This window comes from Polyodon spathula, chromosome 11 (genome assembly GCF_017654505.1).
Source record: "Polyodon spathula isolate WHYD16114869_AA chromosome 11, ASM1765450v1, whole genome shotgun sequence".
Lineage (NCBI taxonomy): Eukaryota > Metazoa > Chordata > Actinopteri > Acipenseriformes > Polyodontidae > Polyodon > Polyodon spathula.
The window spans coordinates 8,340,447-8,360,365 of NC_054544.1; the positions used below are offsets into that span (position 1 = coordinate 8,340,447).

The 19,919-nt window shown below is 33.8% G+C and overlaps 1 protein-coding gene across 4 annotated transcripts in view; it reads right to left on the reverse strand.

Moving 5' to 3' along the window:
• Positions 1-17,836, reverse strand: part of LOC121323252 (rho GTPase-activating protein 15-like) — a 200,223-nt gene extending 182,387 nt beyond the window's left edge. For 2 of the 4 annotated variants that reach the window (XM_041264200.1, XM_041264197.1), the window contains exons 1-4: positions 17,778-17,836; positions 16,019-16,255; positions 13,613-13,774; positions 2,720-2,785 (exon numbers count right to left, since the gene is read on the reverse strand). In XM_041264200.1, the coding sequence (XP_041120134.1) occupies positions 2,720-2,785; positions 13,613-13,774; positions 16,019-16,078 (288 nt within the window). In that variant the 5' untranslated portion in view covers positions 16,079-16,255; positions 17,778-17,836. Of the gene's footprint in view, positions 1-2,719; positions 2,786-13,612; positions 13,775-16,018; positions 16,273-17,777 lie in introns of all 4 variants that reach the window. The other 2 variants (XM_041264199.1, XM_041264198.1) reach the window with 2 other exon arrangements.
• Between the last annotated feature and the right edge of the window lie 2,083 nt (positions 17,837-19,919).

Consider the following 19,919-nt stretch of genomic DNA (forward strand, 5'->3'; position numbering starts at 1 on the left):
TGAAAAATTCCATGTTTAATAATATAGTGAAATACTGTAAACAGAATCTTCAGAGATCAAGACAGAGAAAACATGTTTGTCACTTTAAAAATCACTGCATTATTTCGATGCAGTCTTTTAGACTACTGCACATTAACTTTGGAATCATACTGTTGATTTTTCTGGTGAAATATGTTTCAATGTATTTCATCAAATACTGTGTATGTAGTATGTTTCACACATTAACTTTTCAAAAGAGCAGTATTGCAGTAGAACTCCATCTCTCTCTCTCTCTCTCTCTCTCTCTCTCTCTCTCTCTCTCTCTCTATATATATATATATATATATATATATATATATATATAGTATATACATTATATATATATATATAGATATAGATATATATGAACACACATACACCAGACCACACACATCACACACACACATTAACATATCTTCTCAGGTTTTCCCGAATTAATTTTATAATTTTACTGTTTAAAAATGACAAATTTTAAACCTTTCATAATACTGGAAAAGTTTTACATTTTCAAAATGATAATTTAATTAAATTCACTCAGTGACTATTTATATATATATATATATATATATATATATTATATATATAATATATATATATATATATATATATATATGATGTGATATGATAAGAGAATAGTAAAGTACAGCTATTTATAAATAATAAAACTGGACTTTTCTGTATTTCAACTAAGGTAAAGGTAAAAGGTGTAAGTATTATTCAGTACAGTATATCAGCTATATATGTAATAAGGGCCTGGACAAACTTTAAAAAAATAAACTTCACAGCATATTAATAATCAACTAAAGGAGAATAGTGGATTATAATACATTCATAACTTTCAATTTTAAACCACGCCCCCATTGGAACCCATTAGCAATAACTACTCTTACAATTACACTGATCGTCTATCTCTCACACTTAGAATGTCAATGACAAAGCTTTTTAAATGTTTAAACCACAACAGTTTTTTTTTTTTTGTTTGTTTTGTTTTTTATTTACTGACTTGTAATCTGTTTTTAAGTGTTCAGTGACTACCTCTAATCAAGTTGAGAGCGTGCATTACTTTCTGTTGCACTGTTTGTATGACAGACCTGACTCACCTAACACATTGACACAGCAAAGAGTGCACAAGAAAAACACTCTCAACTTGATTAGAAGTAACCACCAGACACCTATAAACATATAGGATATGCATACAGAAAATATAAATCTTAATCCATTAGAGAGCATGGGATGTCACAATAAGGATTTGCAGGCATTGTTAAGAAGATCAATGACTATGAATATTAGGTGATCAGTTTCTGTGCACAATCTGAAGACCTTAAGGCACAGAGACTGATCCTTTGACCAGTAAGCTAAAGAGCAAGGTCTGTTCCACAATTAAAAATGTACATTTGCATTTCTGAACTGATTGTAGCTCCCAAGCAAACGGATGATTCAAAGAAAACCACTGAGGCGCTGTATCCAAACAGAAGTCTACTTTTTATCTCTATAGTTTTGAAGATTAACAAGAGCCTCTATGTAAGACAGTCCTCATTATTGAACATGAAATGTCAATTTAATTGTTATTTGTAGTTTGAGAGTTCATTTGAGTTCTTTTTTCCCTTATTAGTAGTAGCTGCGGTATTACTGAGATGAATAGCTAGACTTTAATGATTTAGTTTGAAATTCAGTTTGAAGTTTAGTTTGAAGTTTATAGTTCTTGTTCCCTGTAACTTTCAGTTATAGGATTGCTGCACAAACCAAACTTTTGTCACTCATACAATGAAGGGTCCTTTAGATATGTATTATAAGATGAGATAAAGCACTTGGATAAAATATTTAATTCTGGCTTCTGTATTTTGTTTTTATTTGATTTCCTTTTTTTTTTTTGTTTAACAAGATGTACTTTCATTTCCAATGAGTTTTAATAACAAAGACACAAATTTACAGCATGTATAAAGCAGTTCCAATGGTAGACATTACCGAGAACAAATTATATGAAATCAGTTCAAACCATTCACTTCAAAAATACTAATAATGCTCACTGACTAAGTTAAGTTAGTCTAAACATAAAATTCCCAAATCTGAAATATAGTACTGTACTGTGTATATGGCTCAACTTTATATAATCGTGAACTGATGTCAACATTAAAAGTTTCCACTAAAAATGTGTTCATTCTTTGACAAAAGGTTGTGTGTGTAACTTCATGTTTGTCTAATAATGTGATCACATTTTAGGATGATTTATATGTGTTTTATATGGGATGTGTGTTATATACGAGTTACACAGCACACTTGGGTTAAAGTGTTCTATGTGGGTTTTTTTTGTTTTCTTAGTTTTTTTTTTTGTTTGCTAGTTTGTAAGAGATGTTATAGAAGTGATGCAACCTAACTCAGTGATTTACATTGTGTTATACACCGGGTGTGCGTTACATTCTAGGAAGGCTCTCCTTTTTCTCAATAAAGGTTTGTAGGTTTAAAGCATGTAGGTGGTTAATGTATATTCTCAAAACCATTACCACCTTACGATTTAAGAATATACAGGAGATTGATCACACAGAAACAGATACAGTATATATACTTCTTATATATATATATATATATATATATATATATATATATATATATATATATATATATAGATATAATATATATATTATAATATGTAATATTACATAATATTATATTTATTTAATAAAACATGAAATAAGATACTTACAGGCTTCTCTCCAGTAATAATATCTGCCAAATTATGCTGGGAATGATTTCTTCTATGACGAGATACCTGAATTTAACAAGCAGAAAAACATTGATGGTTTTAGTGCATGTTTTCATTTAAATTGAATGACAAATAATCCTAAAATTATACAAATGTAACATCATTCTCATTTACTATAGTGCCACAGTGTACTTGTCATGCTGAATTTCTCTGCATTCTGTGTATCTGTTGTTTTCTCACTGCCACTTAAGAGATGCAGGAGCAGTGTTATTAATGTTCAACTCCCACAATCTGCTTCAAAGTAAGGACATTACAACTATAGCTCATTACAGTACATATTGGCATAATTCAGCAGGGGAAATGCTATTTGAATTTAGAAAGGTAGTATATGTCATATAACTAACCTAATGGTTGAACTATATTTTATTTCTACCTTCATTGCAATGCATTTATTTTCACACTTGCATAAGAAATGTAGATCAAATGGTAACAAAATGATGAATCCTTATTTAAAAGAAACTGGATTTTGACTATTTGCAGAGACATAAAAACACGTGCCATGGTATGCATTTGTACTTCGCTTTTTTGTATAATAATAATAATAATAATAATAATAATAATAATAATAATAATAATAACAATAACACACCAGTAAAACATTAAACTGTTGTATTTCTCCAATATTTTAAAGTAATGCAGTATTAGAAAATATTTCTCAGCCCATTTGTTTTTCCAGTAAATTGTTAATTTGTATGCAACCACTTGTTAATGCTAGACATCCCTTGTTCATTACAGACTGCACTTGATATTTATTTCATACACCTAAACTACTGTATGTCTGGGAAGCACAGTTCAAATTCAGAAATGAAGGATGTGTTAAGAAATGTATATGTTCCTGCAGTACTGCTTGAAGATTTCAGTGATGTTTGTAGACAGAAAATAAAATAGTTTTGCCATCAACCATCTCTCGGACAACTTCTAAATACATTTTATATAGTAAGTTAAAGTCCATTTCGTGGCAGAAAACGATAAGACTTGCAAATCACTTTGGATCAGAAAACACTTTCTTGTAACTAAGTGATGTTACAATACGATACGCAAGTAATATACAGAATTTTAATCCTTTGCTAATAACTAGCCTTGAATACAGTTTGCAAGTTAGAATTCTGATGAAAATAAGTACAAAACTGGAAATAATTATCAGTTCAACATAAGATTCAGGGAGAAAATGTCAAGTTCATAAAATGGAAGTAGAGGCTGAGCCACCTCAGACCCAGAAACTAACAGTAAAATAATGCATAATATGCCTATGGTTTGCAAAGCAAAATAACTCTGAAGGCTTTTTTTATAATGTTTACTACAATGTTTAAGGCAAGGGGACAGAATAATATATATGAGGATATGTGTAATTTTGAAAGACCACCTTTAGGTGATTTTTTTTTTTTTTTTAAATCAGCGTTACTTGCCTAACCCACAAGCACAGCAGTGATACGATGATCCTAAACTTAAAAGAATATATTCCGACAATCTCACATCCCCTGAAGCAAAGGATGCCAAACTAAAATATTTCTTCTGAAAGCTATTTTACTGAAGATGTAGAAGATTAGGAAGGAAAACACTTCAGGACACTGCTATGTCACCTACCATTAAGCAGCCGTAATCTTTCTGTTAAGAGATACTTCAACAAAACAGGTCATGGGAACTAAAGAAATTGGTATGTTTTTGGATGTGTAGAAAGCAATGTTTAGATATCAGATAAGAGGTCATACATCTGCTGCCAAAAACAATAGTCAAAAACAATAGTAGTGTGTGAGACAGGGGGAACTTGGACATGGCCACCTGTCCCGGGGGAGGAGAAATTCTACTTTTCAAATTTACATTTACAGAGACCAAGGCTGAGGGATATGCTTTTTAGTATTGCTACAGGCTGCAATGCTACAGTAAATAAGAAACACCTTATTGTTTTGCTATTGTGAAAGGCATCCAATAAAAGTGAAGTTCACAATACAATAGAATATCCATGGCTTACATGTCATTTTCCATGAGAAATATAAAGGTTCATAAGCAGTTAAATAAAAAAAAATATATTCAGAAGAGGTATCTGATGCATAATATTAGAGGTCAAATCTGAAAGAAGAGATTCTTCAGTGTGCGACGAACCTCGTCTCTATGTGCGTCACCTAGGAAAGTATACATACATGGTTTACATGTCATTGCTGTTAACTATTTTTTTTTTTAACTCTGCAGAGATATATAAAGTGCCTTATGGCCGGCACCAGTGGAGGCTCCTAGGCTCTCCTCCGTTTCCCGACCCTGTCGTAGGAGTTCAAAAAAGTTTCCTGTTTTTTTGTGTGTTTATATTGTGTGTATATATATATATATATATATATATATATATATATATATATATATATATATGTGTGTGTGTGTGTGTGTGTGTGTGTGTGTGTTTACACACACACACGTATCATTTTCAAAAAAATAAAGTACAATGGTTGGCTAAAATTTAAAAAAAAAAAACAATTTAACCTAAACTCTAGATTCAACATTCCTAAATGTACAGCAATTCTGGTTGCTGACAGACACACGCTTACAGTACTGGTAGTGGCAGACGGTGTTCTGGGCCTGGAGGCAAGCCTCCCTCCCATTAAATACAGTGTTAGCAGTGGCACATTGCGTGATCTGAGCATGGGTTTTAATTGGAGGAGACCAGAGTTGTTTTTTTATTTTTTTTTTTTTTGTTTTTTTTTTTTTTTTTTACGAGGAGGCTTTGCCTCCAATGAAGAACTCCTGTGTGTCTGACACGCAGCACTCCCACTAGTAGATCGGTTGATCTGCGCAAGGGTTTTAACTGGAGGAGTAATCCACATCCTCCAGCCCCCTTCTAAAGCACTCCTGTAAGCAGTTGTATGTGCTGTTAATGCAGGAGTGAGGATTGAAATTGCTTTGTTTTGTTTTGCATCGTATCAGTGGTAAGAAACACACTATATGCTGTTATTGTTTTATTTTGGTGCTTTTCTTGTGAAGAGGGCAAATGTGAAATGCAGGATAACGCAGTTGATCGGCTGATTAAGACTCAATTTGCCACGCTAGATTATACTGAACAACTCTGAAGGGAAGCCATAATTAAAAATGGAAATTGCTAATAAGAACAGGTCATTTCATTTGGCAGTAGAGCATTACATTTGAGATCACAGATTTGAAGGGAAAATGTGAAACTTTAATTGTCACGCATACTAGAGTACAGGGCAGGGAGTCTTGGCTAAAAAAAAATGACATTGCTGGTTGTTGCTATGGTAACTTAAGATGAGACGAAACCTACTTGTGCCTCCCCTAACTCAGTGGTTCGCACCTCTTTTTGGAAAAAAGCTTTGCTGTGCATACATGACTTCAAGATTAGATAGATAGATAGATATGTATAATACTGTACTATATATATATATATATATATATATATATATATATATATATATATATATATTATATAATTGAGCGCTGTGATTCCTGTATAGTGAAAATCTGGCAGAAGTCTGTGACCACAGGGGTTGATATCCTCAGGGATCTATAATGAGCCAAATTTCTCAAACAGAAAAAAAAAATGCTTCTCTCACAGCTGGGGCACAAAACAGTTCTCCTTATGTGGAACCCAAATGACACTCACAGTCGAACCATTATAAGATACCATAACAAGCGCATTGATAACATGTGAGCTTATCAAGTGTAGTCTTCATGTGCTATAGTGCTACAATAAGGCTTCCAAGTAGAAAATATGGAAGGTGATGATCATATTTGTTAATAATCAACCCATCATGCAATGTATCTTTAGAAGAAGATAAAGAAATACTGTGGACTTTTTGAATGTGGAAACCTGTTTCCCCACAGTAAGTACTCATTGTACATATTTCCCATTATACACCTCTTGGAGGGTGATCCTTGAGTTGTTTTGAAAGATCCTTGGTCTTCATGGTTGCTTTGTTGGATCACTATGTGAGTTAGTTACTTATTTATATTCTATGTGCATTTTAATTTATCAATGTGGAGTAGTTTATGTAGATAGTACATGTAAAGTCTATTTGAAAGCATTGTGGAGTACGCTCAGCTGCCAACAAAATGTAAAAACTTTGCAGGGGGGGTGAATACTTCTGCAAACCACTGTATGTGTGTGTGTGTGTGTATATATATATATATATATATATATATATATATATATATATATATATATATACAATGGCAAGAAATGGCAAGAATGGAAATACAGTTCTTGTGACTTTTGCTGAGAAACTTAGGGTTGACCACAAAAGTTGCACATAAGAATAGCACGTTTTACTTCACGCCATTTTTAGCACATAAGAAACTGTAAATGCTATATAAGATCTTGAGTCTTATCAAGCACAAAAAGACCTAACTTAAAAAATATCTTATTGAGCTTACAGTGAGGCCATATAATCCTGTTATCCCTGGATCCCTGCTTTTTGTAGTGTTGTCCTGCCCTCTACTGCTTTAGCAAAGAATGTCTGAGAATAGTGATGTAAACTACAAAAATGCTGTCATTTCTCACTTCTCCAGCAAGTTCAAGGTCATAGCCCAGCTATTTCCAGCTCATCTTCTCTTTGATCCGTGTAGCAAATTGACAAGGTAACACGATTCGGGGTCAGCTGTATTACAGGAACGCTTACATAAAGCGGGAAAGTGGAAATCAATCCTGGCTGACAGTGTCTTCAGGATAATCAGACCTACTGTCATCCCCCTCCCCACCCCCCACGCAATGAATCAAACGTGTAGAAGGTCTGTCGTTTCTTGTTAGCAGAATCGTTTTTACTCCTGGCAAGGTAAACAAACCTTACTATTTAACCTTACTGGACTACTATTGACCCTATTATTAGCTAACCCACCACCAATCATTGTTGAATTTCTATGAAACAAATCAAATTAGGCACTCATCCTTCTCACATGCTGCTGCAAGACATTCCAGCACTATATACAGTAGTACTAAGATACATTTAGGCAAATCTTCAGTGAACATAACATAGGCCAAAACAATTTGGAGGAAGGAACACGTAAAGTATTGGTCTGAGCCTTTGCCTTATTATTTATTTATTTATTTTTAAATACGCTTTTAAATAAATACTAACTCACTTATGTAATTATTAATTACATTTCTTGATGTGTTAACTTTATATATATATATATATATATATATATATATATATATATATATATATATACACACACAAACACATACATATTGTAGTCAAAAGTTTACATACCCCAATGGAAATTTATAATTTCTAGAGTAGAATTTCTAGAATTTTAGGAAAAATCTTATATGAAATGTTTTGCTTTTGTGGTTGAGAAAAAAAGTTACAGGAAATAGATGTCTACAGTTACTTATTTTAACAATTTTATTGCAAAACTCCAAAAATGCTAATTCAAAAGTATCCATACCCTTTGATGCTATGATATTATTGTCTACAAGGTGCTAGAATAATTCTACAAAAGTCTAGAAAATGTGGGATTGTAGGTGAATATTCTTATAGAATATAAAAGGATTAGGCATAGGATGATTGCTGTCATTACCAATAAGTCAATATGGAAAAACTTAAAGAGCTATCTGAAGACTTTAGACAGAAAAAATATTTATTGTCATAAAGCTGGAGAAGGATACAAGAAGATTTCCACGGATTTGAGTATCCCAATTTCAACTATTGTTTCTATTATCAAGAAGTACAAGACTCATGGTACTATCAGAAAGCTCCCTTGGTCTGGAAGAAATAAGGTTCTTTCATCAAGAACAAGTAAAATAATTGTGCAGAATGTTAATAACAATCTGAGATTGACTGCCGAAGACATTCAAAGTGAACTGGCTGCAAGTGGGACTGGGGTTTCCATTTCAACCATAGGTCGAGTACTGCATGATGAAGGTCTCAATTCTTCTATCATATGCGTGTCGTGCCAAGCCATTGAATGGCATCATCATCAGCAAGGTGCAAAGCCAGCAGTCCACCGAGGAACTTGGTCAGTCGGCAGTCGGCGACGATGTGTGACATGGTTTGTCGGGCTCTACACCTGCAGGAAGGGTCGGTGGCTTGACCCCAGGAAATGAGGTTGGCAGCACATTGACTCTGCCCTGTCCTGAAGCGGTTCAGCGAAGTCCACAAACGTCAGGGCAGATTAAAGCCAGGGGGACAGACAAATGGCTCAGCTATGAGGGAATGGTTAACAACGTCAGTTGTGGACCACTTGACACTCCATGCCGAATTAGCTGTCGTTTCCAGGGGCAGTAAATCTAGCCAGACAGGTCGCCTGGATGACAAACGAGCTTCAGGGTGAGAGGAGATATCCTCGTCAAGTGGCAGGGAGTTGTCTGCCTGTACTCTCACCAGCAGCTTTGCCGTCGCCTCCTGATGACAAAGATGTGGAGGTGGAATGCTGCTAAGCACCGGCAGCCATGGAAGTGGAGCAGGACGTAGAGCTCCTGAAATTGTGTGCATGGTGGTATTTAGCTGCACGTCTCAAAGGTCTCAATGGTCGCAGGCCAAGGAAAAAGCCTCTCTTAGGAAAACATCACAAGGACAATTGCTTAAAGTTTTCAAAATGGCATTTGAATGACGGATATGAGTTCTGGTCAAAGGTTTTGTGGAGTGAGCTATTTGGTCATGCTGATAGTCATTATGTTTGGAGAAAATCTGGTGAGGCATACAAAGAAAAGAACACCATACCTACTGTCAAGCATGGAGGTGGTAATATCCTTCTGTAGGGCTGTTTTTCCTCTAATGGCACAGGGAATTTAGTTTCAGTACATGGTCAAATGGATTCCATAGCATACCAATAGAAATTGTCCAATCATCTGAAACCTTCCACTACAAAACTCGGTTTAAAGTGCAACTGGAAGTTCCAACACAACAATGATCCAAAACATAGAAAATGTACTTCGAAATGGTTATAGAAGAATAAAATCAAGATTCTAGAATGGCCTAGTCAAAGTCCCAATCTAAATCTGATTGAGAATCTTTGGTATGAGTTGAAGTAGGCTGTGCACAAGAGAAGTCCTCGGAATTTGAATGAACTGGAACAATTCTGCGATGAAGAATGGTAAAAAAAAGCACTAAAGAATCATTCCAAAAGATCATTGACAAATATCTTAATTGTTTAAAAGAGGTTATTATTCTTGTCAGAATGTCAATGAAAAAGCCTTCTAAACTTCACACCAGATTCTATATAAACAAATTAACTGTTAATATCAGCGTTGTGTGTTTTAAAATTTTATTACATTTCTGTGACAAAGTTATGGGTTGGTGTGCAAAGAAAAATCTAAATCTCCCTCCATTTTGATATTGGTTAAAAACAAAGAATACCTATAAAATGTAATAAATTTTATAAGAAATAATAAAAAAAGGTAAAAATATATAATTATTACTTTTGCAGAAGTACATCTCCAGTAATATTCCTCATTTTAGCACACCAGTTTAGGATTATAATTACCCCAATACTTCTGTGGTAAAACAATGCCTGAATTGGCAGGCATTTGAATTTATCACAGGTCATTGAGCATTCGATTTAATTACTGCACGAGTTGCCTGTTTTTTTCTTCCCTCTGGAAACATGTTTCTAATGGAAGACAAGGAATGACAAATGTGTCATCTACATAATTAGCTAGGAAGCAACACATAAAACATTAAACATGCTTTGTGCCGACGACAATCAAAACATTTCATTTGTTGTCAATTATTCATCACTTTGTAGGTTCTGGAGGGGTTGTTAATATGGAAATCAGTCTAGATGCTAACAAGGTTATAGTTTCTGATTTCAAATGGAAATTATTTAAAAACATTAAAAGGCAGATTTTTTCATTTTTATCATGACATTTTAAACTTCATATGTTACAAGAAATGCTATCCTTTTTTACTAACGTAATGACAGATACAGCAATCTTTGCTTAAAAAATGTTGCATCTACCTTTTGATAAGTATAAGTAAATACTGTATAGTGCACAAATCTTTAAACTAATAGTTTGTCAAACTTTAATGTGTATAGAATACATTTCATAGAAGGGATGTTAAAGTTGTAGATGAGTTACTGACACTGTAAATATATAACATTTTAATGTAGATCAAAGAGGTATTTTCAAATCTCTATTAAGGACTTTATGCAGTTGAAGATGCCACATAAATCCACCTCTTTGCTGTATAACTATGGATGTACTTAAGCACATGCTCAGATGTACTGGCACATGCAGTTAATAATAGCCAGCAAAGAGCATTCAGGGCTTATCAATATTTATTTGACATGTGTTTACCACAGACCAGGTTTTATCAGTTGTGTACACAACACAATGGTTTTTTGTTAGAATAGAGAAAGAAAATGTGATGTATTTGCAAGGGAAACCTATTATAGGATGCTGAAGAGGGAAAGGGAATCTGGAATGGGTGGATTGTGTTTTAGATTACAGTTTCCCTTTTTTTAATTTAATTTGGATGACGGTGGAACCACAAATTATTCTCAAATTCATTCTAGTTTCATTTGAAATCCTGCTTGCTACTAATTACAGTACTCAACTCTTTCCAAACTATCTTTTACAGCTGTCAAATTGTAAAGACAGTAAGCAAAGAAGTGAGCCAAGGAATGAGCTTTTTAAAGTAATTAAAACTGATGCACGGGGCTCTCAATCTAAAATGCCAACAGGAACCTTAGCTAGCCAATGCTGATAGTCTGTATGCTTCCGAAAGCATATTAAACAAGAAGCATTATGGTTAAAATAGACTTCCTAATCAACAGAATTCAAATATCAATCCCTAAATAGAGTTGACACCATGGTTTGGCTACAGATGTTAAATGCAATTGATTTTTAAAATTTATTTTAAGGACAAAAAAAAAAAAAAACAGTACAGGCAATTACCTTTCTGATAACTGCCATGTCTGATCAATCTTGCCAGGCTCAATGTCACATTTACAGAATATCGAGGCCCACTAGAGGACAGTGTGTAAACAAAGCCTCCAACTACACCCCTGGCTTGAATTGAAGTTAATAGGGTCAAAACCTGTTATCGTTTAGATAGGGTAAAGAAGACATTTCTCTAGTTAAGAACTTTTTTTTTCTAAAATGATGTTCATCGGCAAGCAGGAAATCAGCAAACAGATGGATTTGAGCAAGCTGGTACTTATTTATTTATTTAATTTGATATAAAGTATTAATGTGTTCTTTCAAGTCCACAAGCCCTGAAGTATGAAGTGAGAATACTGTAAAGTGAATGTATGATGTGCAGAGTGGAACAACCCATTTCCTTTTAATATGAGTCATGTATACTGCTCTGAGCGGATTTTTAAATTTTTTTTTTTTCTTTTAAAACCAGGTGCAAATTAAATGGGCTGATTGTATCACAAATAAAACAAATATATTTCAACTTTTCTAATAGAAAGGTAGCAAACAATGTATTTTAATCAAAAAATGTGTTTGTATGTTTACTGTGTTGATACTTTCATGTAGTAGTCTGATAGTAAAAGGTAGTTAAAATAAATTTAAGCTCAACTTGGTACTGTCTGCCTTTACACCAGTGTAAAAGTATTGGGAACCAGTATCTTTATTTACTAATGTGCTGTAATTGTGGAAGCAAGTTATTGTTTACTTAACTGTGAGATCTAGACTAGTTGCCTATTGTGAAATCACAGACTTACAACTTCAGGAACTAAGGCGTCATCGTTTATAAAAATTGCATAGGCACGTGACATTGCCATGTTCTTCTAATAAACTTTATATGCATTACCAAACCAATAAACAAAACTCCTTAAAGCAGGTAACATTGATAATACAAACTGTCACAAAATTATTTGCCAAAAAATTACATATGGTAATTCTGTCCCATTTACCAGCTGGGTAAGGAAATGCTCATTACTTTATAAGAGGGTTAATCCATTTAGCTTTCACATATTGATATGCCAATTATGTCTAATTGCAGAAGAGGCATCTGTCAAGGTAATAGTGCATAAACACATGCAAGAACATTAAGAATACCCCAACATATAATAAAGTAGGTGTTAATTGGTAGCAGGCTATTGAGGTGTATAATTCTGGGATAGATGGATTACTTTCAATGTCTCTAAATAATTCCATTTGCAACCACATACTGTGATGTTTTCAAGCTTGTCAAAAAATAATAACCCTCAAACAAAGCAGCATACATTTAATATAGAACAAAGTTTCACTTTCAAAAACTGTGACAGAAAGTTATAACTGACTAAAACATTTAGCAGTCATCAATTGTTTTATTTCTAATATATGCAAGAATATATTTGAAATTCTAATATTACAGAAAGGAAAAAAAAAACAACAACAAACAAAAACTTTGTTTGTAGGATTGTGATTGAAAGTTTCCTGGTTTCTGATGAAGTGAAAATCTAAACAATCTTTAAAAACTAAATTTAAGTTTTTGATAACCATCCCTATTATTACTGTGAATACATGTTTGCAAAATAATAATAATAATAATAATAATAATAATAATAATAATAATAATAATAATAATAATAATAATAATAATAATCACTTGTACAGTCTAAGATCATTTCCAATTTTTGCAAGATTATTGAAGGCATGTGCTAATGTAACTGCATGCTACATTGTGCATAACTTAATTGCCCGTATTTCATTACAGTTGCATCTTTTAGCCTGACTTTGAATAGAACTTTTGTTCAAAAGGTGATAAGTCTACTGTTATTATTCAATCATGTATTACTTTTACAGTAAACCATTACTTAATGATTTTAGATTTATTTTTTACTTTTCTGTATAATCTGACATTGGCCATGAAAATGTATTTGACTGGGTCCTGTTGTTGTTGTTTTTTTTTTTTTTTTTTTTTAATAAATCATTGAATAAAGATGTGGAATGATACTCACAGCTTTAGTGGGGTGTCCAGGATCAGTCAGCACCATGGACTTGGTCTGACTCAGTCTGTCACAGTTAGCTGTGATACTCTTAATCCTCATTTGAACTGCCCCAGGGTTTTGACAAGGGGAGCTTAGTTTGTTTGAAGCACTTTGAACATCCATTGTACTTTCCTGGAAAATTAAGAAAAAAAAAAAAAAAAAAAACAGTTTTATTACAGCAAGTATGTTACTTATATCCTTCATTTACCTTTAACTGTTTATCTGACAGGCAATAATCAACAGTGATAGAATGTATACACAGATCTACAATTACTATTTGGCCTTGTACAGTATAATGCATGAGATCGATCAATGAATAATGAATACATTTGTAAATACGTTGCAGAAATAGCACTCTGTGCAAATATAATTTGTATTTGAGATATGACAAGTAGTCATTTCTGCACATTCTATGTGTGACTATACAATGCAATCTTGTGGGGAACGCCCAAGACCTGCTGGTATTTTTTTCCACCCTGGAAGTTCACAAAAGCACCAGTAGAGGGTGTGTTAGCTTCAGATTCTGGTATAAGAGCACTGGGGTCCATGCACAGCACTGTATTTCTTACAATTTAAATGGTTTACATGCTGTAAATGTTCTGACTGTTAATATGTTACTTGTTTCCATATTGTTACAAAAATATAGAAAACGTATTATTAAACTTTAACCCTCAGCTGACAGAATGGGGGCTACCCTGTGGGCTCAGAAATCTGTCTTGATTGTGCTAACTTCCTGGTATGTGGTTTGTGTTGAATTGTGTTGTTTTTCAGATTTGCAACCCTATCACTCCTTTTAATCTGATTCCTCAGTTAATGTTAAAATAAATAGCTTAGGGTCAATGAGGTAACTTTATTGTGTCATGAGGGGGACTGTTCTGTCCTGACTTCTATACCTGAATAGAACTCATTTACTGTGGCTGGATACAAATAAATGTGGAGTGAACTAAACTAAAATATTACATTACAATTTAAAAGTGTTTTTTTTTTCAGTTTTGAATGAATTCATAGTGTGTGTGTGTGTGTGTGTGTGTGTGTGTGTGTGTGTGTGTGTGTGTGTGTGTGTGTGTGTGTTTTTCTATGACACTGTTGCTATTTATTTTGATCAACCTATTCCCTGCTGAAATAAGTCACTGCTGGATTTTATTATACCATTTTAAAGCACGTGTTTGGGAAACCACTTGGGAAATCCAACTTAGGGTGCCTAAGCATGGTTTAGGTTAGGTCCCCTTAGGGATAGGTGATTCAGAAAATCCAGGGGAATCCCTGTGCTGTAAAATGCTTTAAAACAGCCTATCCTGGCAGGGTATATACAGGTTGATAAAATCAACCCCTCAAGCCCTCCACTCACAGTATATCTAACTGATTAAGGTTCTTTTCGCTCAAAGAGTGAGTCACACCATACATGACTAATTTCCTTTTTCACATTTCTGCTTCCTGAAGGGTCTTTTTGCAAAGCAAAAGGTGAGCAAACAAAAAAGAAAAACAATCACTTTTCAAATTTGCTTTGCTTCATGTATTGTCTGTTTCTAAAGGACACACACTAAGGCTGACAGGTTGTCATTTATCAAGCAGTCCCGGCTAAATGGAACACTCTGCCACCGATGCCTAAGCAACTTAAAAAATTTTTCTTTGCATTTTTTAAGTGCTTGTTATGTGATTTTAAATGTTATTGACTTATCCATCTGATGTATTTGAAAGTTACCCAATTAAAGTAAAAATCTGAATACTGACTCTTACTGTGTCAAGGTATGATTCTCTCTGAGAGGATGGATTTTCTAAGTATTGTTAACAGAGGTAAACAAAAAATTCAACAAAGAATTTAAAAAGCCAAGTTAAAGGGATCAACCAAACATAGACGTAATATCTAAAAAAAAAAAAGGGTCCAAGTTATAAAAAATGGGGCAAACATTGACCTCTGGTTTATTCATTTTTATTGTACTTTGTGTTGCAGAAAATAAATAAATGAGAGGCAATGTCCTGTATTATTTATTATCATGTGGTTTGCAGATTTATTTATTTATTTATTTTTTATTACAGATAGCCATAGTACCACTATACAAATGTAAGCTATAATTCAATTTTGCACAAACTACCTGAGGCAATACTTGTATTCTGTACTGACATGTATTACTAACATTTTCTAGTTTGTTTTTTGATGTCAAATTGGAAAAGAACTAAGCTAAGCTTCCACAAAGAATATGATTGAAAAATAACTTGCTCACATTCTTTAACATATCAAAAATATTAAGTTAGATGCATGCTGTAATATGGAAATAAGACAAAAATACAATATTTAAACAAAAATTGTATTGTTCTTTTTTGTTTGTTTGTTTGCTTTTACAAATACACTGTATGATTTTGAACTGAAGTTCTCACCTTTATTTCTCTATTTGGCTGCACAATGCGAGGTGGTTTCCAGGTCTTCTCTTTGGTCATTGAATGCACAAAAAACTTCCTTCCTGTTGTTTCATCCAGGTAAACCTCCCACAGCTCCAGAACCTGGACTGGGGCTCCAGAAGGACTCGGTGGCTCCAGTTGTATGTCCTCTTTGAAATAATTCAGCACACTTTACAGGTTTTTTATTCTCTTTCATAGGACAGCAGCTAGGTAAATCTGTCAGATTAGAAATGCTGTGGTATAAGCCACAGTGTAAACTGTATGATGTACTGCTTGTTGTACAACAAATATAGAACACCTTTACCGTAACAAGAGTATAGACTTTTCATCTTATTAATTGTATTATTGATTGTTTAGCGTTTTTCTCTCAGATAAAGAAGAAAGCAACCAATGTAACCTTTTGTTTAGTTATAATATTCTACACATGTATGTTATATTGTTGTATATCGAGGGGTTATATCTCAAAAATGTGATGCGAAAGGTAAAAACATGATATACATATTTTTTTTGGGGGGGGGGGGGGGCTATAAATCAACTGCTACAGCAAGAGGTTGATCCAGATAGTCAGTCACGTCTGTATCCTCGGTGGGACAACATGACTCGCCAAAAAGCAATAACAAAAGTCCCTGCATTATACAAGCTTACTGGTAAAGCCTACCCTGATTCAATGCTTGAGATCAGTTTGTGACTTATAGTATTGGGCATAATGGGGACAGGTCAGGCCTTTTCAAATTACAAACATCATTTCGTCAAGTTGGATGTCCCTTTTTATAGTTTACAGCTAATTTTCCTGTCACAACCTGAACAGTACAATATGCTGGAAGGTTTCCTGAATTATGAGTAGGCTTTTCATTTTCAAAAGCCCTAAATATAGTGTGTAGTGTTGGGGGGCCTTGGTTGAAAATATATGGTAGGTTACAGTACATTGCAATTATACTAGAATATTATGGCACATGTAAATCACTATCCATGGATTCAGAGGTGCCATGTTCATACAGAACATAGATTGTAATTGAAGTTATTATTATTTATTATTATTATTTTGTGTTAAAAGAAATCTATCACAAACATGGTAAATACTTAAGCAAGAGAAGCCAGATTGGAGGGCATTAGAGTCTGGTAGATGCCCGTGTTGGGAAGAGAAGTGCCTGTGCTGTACAGGCAAGGTCAGCTACGATGGTATTGCCCTACCAATCTTTAAATCTTTCATTTACAGATTTATTTACTTGTTCAATGTTTTACTTTTTGTTTAAGATAGACTGTAAGCATCCACAATTGAGTGCTCCGTCATAAATTCTAAGGTAAAACTTAAGCAAACCATTTTGACTGAACATTAGCTTCTTGTAACGGGCCAAAAATAAAGACATTTGATGTTACGCTGGTTGAAATAAAAATGGTCTGCAACCGATCAATAAATGTAGGCCCTGAACCATAAATGCTAATTTTTATACAGTAAATTTCTACTACTTTAGTACAGCCACTTAAAATATTTTTTTTAAATATACTGTTATGCGTTAAAACAACCTAATTATACACAGAACACATGGCAGACACCTTTCCTGAGTGTTGTAACTGTCTCTGAATTGGGAACTGTAAGTGTAAAATCTTGGTTTAATTAAATTGAAAATGAATAGAACAGGCATTTTATTACAATATTGGAGTCAAAAACTCTACCATGCGAGAAGTTTTTCAAAGCTGCTTAAGCATAAACATTAAGAGTTATATTGAGGTCACTTACCTAGCACCCGTCCGTTGTCTTCTTGTCTGTTACACTGCCATGAATTTGAAGAAAAAGACAGGTTCCTCTAAATCAAGGAAGTGTGTAAAGCATCACGTGTATAAAACTCTGCAGTGTCTCAAAACATTCTTTAATGATAAATGCAAGTTAAAACCACTTCCTGGAAACTGTGTATTTTTATACCACAGAATTATATGCACACAAACTGTCTTTCTTAGCACGATCTACACAGCAATCAATGCAAACAAATGCAACACAAATCTTTAATAAAGGGTTTTACATTTGGTTTAATTTTGAAAAATGTTGATCTAAACAGGAAGACGTTGTTGATAACTATCCCTCTTTCTTGGTTGCCTACTTCTCCTTTGTAGCTGTTATCAACAACAACACATTTCAACACACAGATCTTGCACAAATACACACCAGCTTTTTTTGTTGTATTACAACAGTAAACATGTTTCTGTTAAATATGTATCCAATGTTTGTCTCAAGGGATACCATTATTGAAGTAACATTAAAAATAGCAGAATATAGAATGTTGATCAGGGCCATAGCCAGCCATTTAATTCCTTATTGTCTAAGTGTTGACAATCGCTCACACCATCTTTTTTTTCAATAAAACTGACTGCGCAATAAACGTGCAAGTTAAGTAATGAAAGCACATCAAGTGGTGGAGGTGGCAAATTTGCCATGACAGCAGCTCCAGACTTTCCATGATGAGGTGGTCAGAAATTGACCAAGATGAACAGCTAACATAAACAGCAACTTTAGGAAAGATAGAAGTTACAGGAGAGGAGTCATTATCTGAAGAAGAGACATAATAATAGTAAACTGTAAAAAGTGTTAGGTTATGGAGTGTACTGGCGCGAATGGGAATGAATGTGCAAGCTGAGTGTGTGACTAAACGAATGTTCATTGATTGACGGTAGCTTACATACAGTGTTGCAAACAAGGACAGAGAAGGGTTATTACCAGATAGTGTAGTGATCATTTGTTTTCGATACGTATTGCTTGTTTAGGGGACACAAATACCCTGTACATAGCGATGACCTTTCAACCGTGTGTTACTAGCATGTGTAATGAAGGACAACTACTTTTACAAAAACCTGCCTACTTCTTCCCAAAATAAACCATAATAAAAAAATAAAACAAATAAAAAGCATTGCTCCTGGACTGAATTAATCACTGCTGTGCACTAAATTCTGTGCAGCTTTGAGATGGGTGCAGTTTGTATCATTTACAATGTCTTTGATGATCTCAGATAATAACCCATGGTGGAAATGGTGGTGTGATATGCCATTATAAACGTTAGTTTTAAGTGGTCTTTTTTTTTTTTTTTAATGTATTAAATAGTTTATTTTTAGGGGATAGTAAATATAACTTGAATATTATTATTATATTTAGGATTGTTGTTTTTCTGTGTTTTTCCCCGATGTTTTCTTCCCCTTTAAGAATTCGATTGATCCCTGCTAGCCATTTAGTAGTAACATTGGTTTAATGTACATATTTTGGTGCGTGCAGAATGAAGAAACTGCATGCAGACGAGGGGGCAACATTTTAATAAGCAATTAATCAATAATTTCAAAGACTAAATGCAGAACTATTTGTAATTGTATTAACATTAATACAGACTAGACATTTATTAAAATGTTGTGCTCTCGTTTTAGCATTCTTCATTCTGCGTTTAATGAGAAAGTAAAGATTTGGATGATTTAAAGCCTATTTAGTTTTTTTCACATTTAAACCCCATAAATTAAAGTGATTTTCCTGCAAAACGTAATTAAAAATAGCCAGATGACATGCGACGGGCCAGACGAAAGGCTCTTGTGGGCCGCCAATTGAAGAACGCTGCCCTACATGTATAAGGCAGCGTTCTATCAGGGGCAAGCCCATAAACCCCTACCTAAAATGATATAATAATATTCACAACCTAGGTCCTCTATTTTATAGAATTGTTAAAACATGCATAAACTGTGTCCTCTAAACCGCAGTTTTCAATCCGCTTGCACTAGCAGTTTAGAATTGGAATATTAATAAACTAGGTTCACTAAACTGCAGACCACCAAAGAAATTTATTATTCCATATTATTAGGCTGATATGTACTTCTTTCTAATCAACATTATTACTTTGAGTCACCTTGT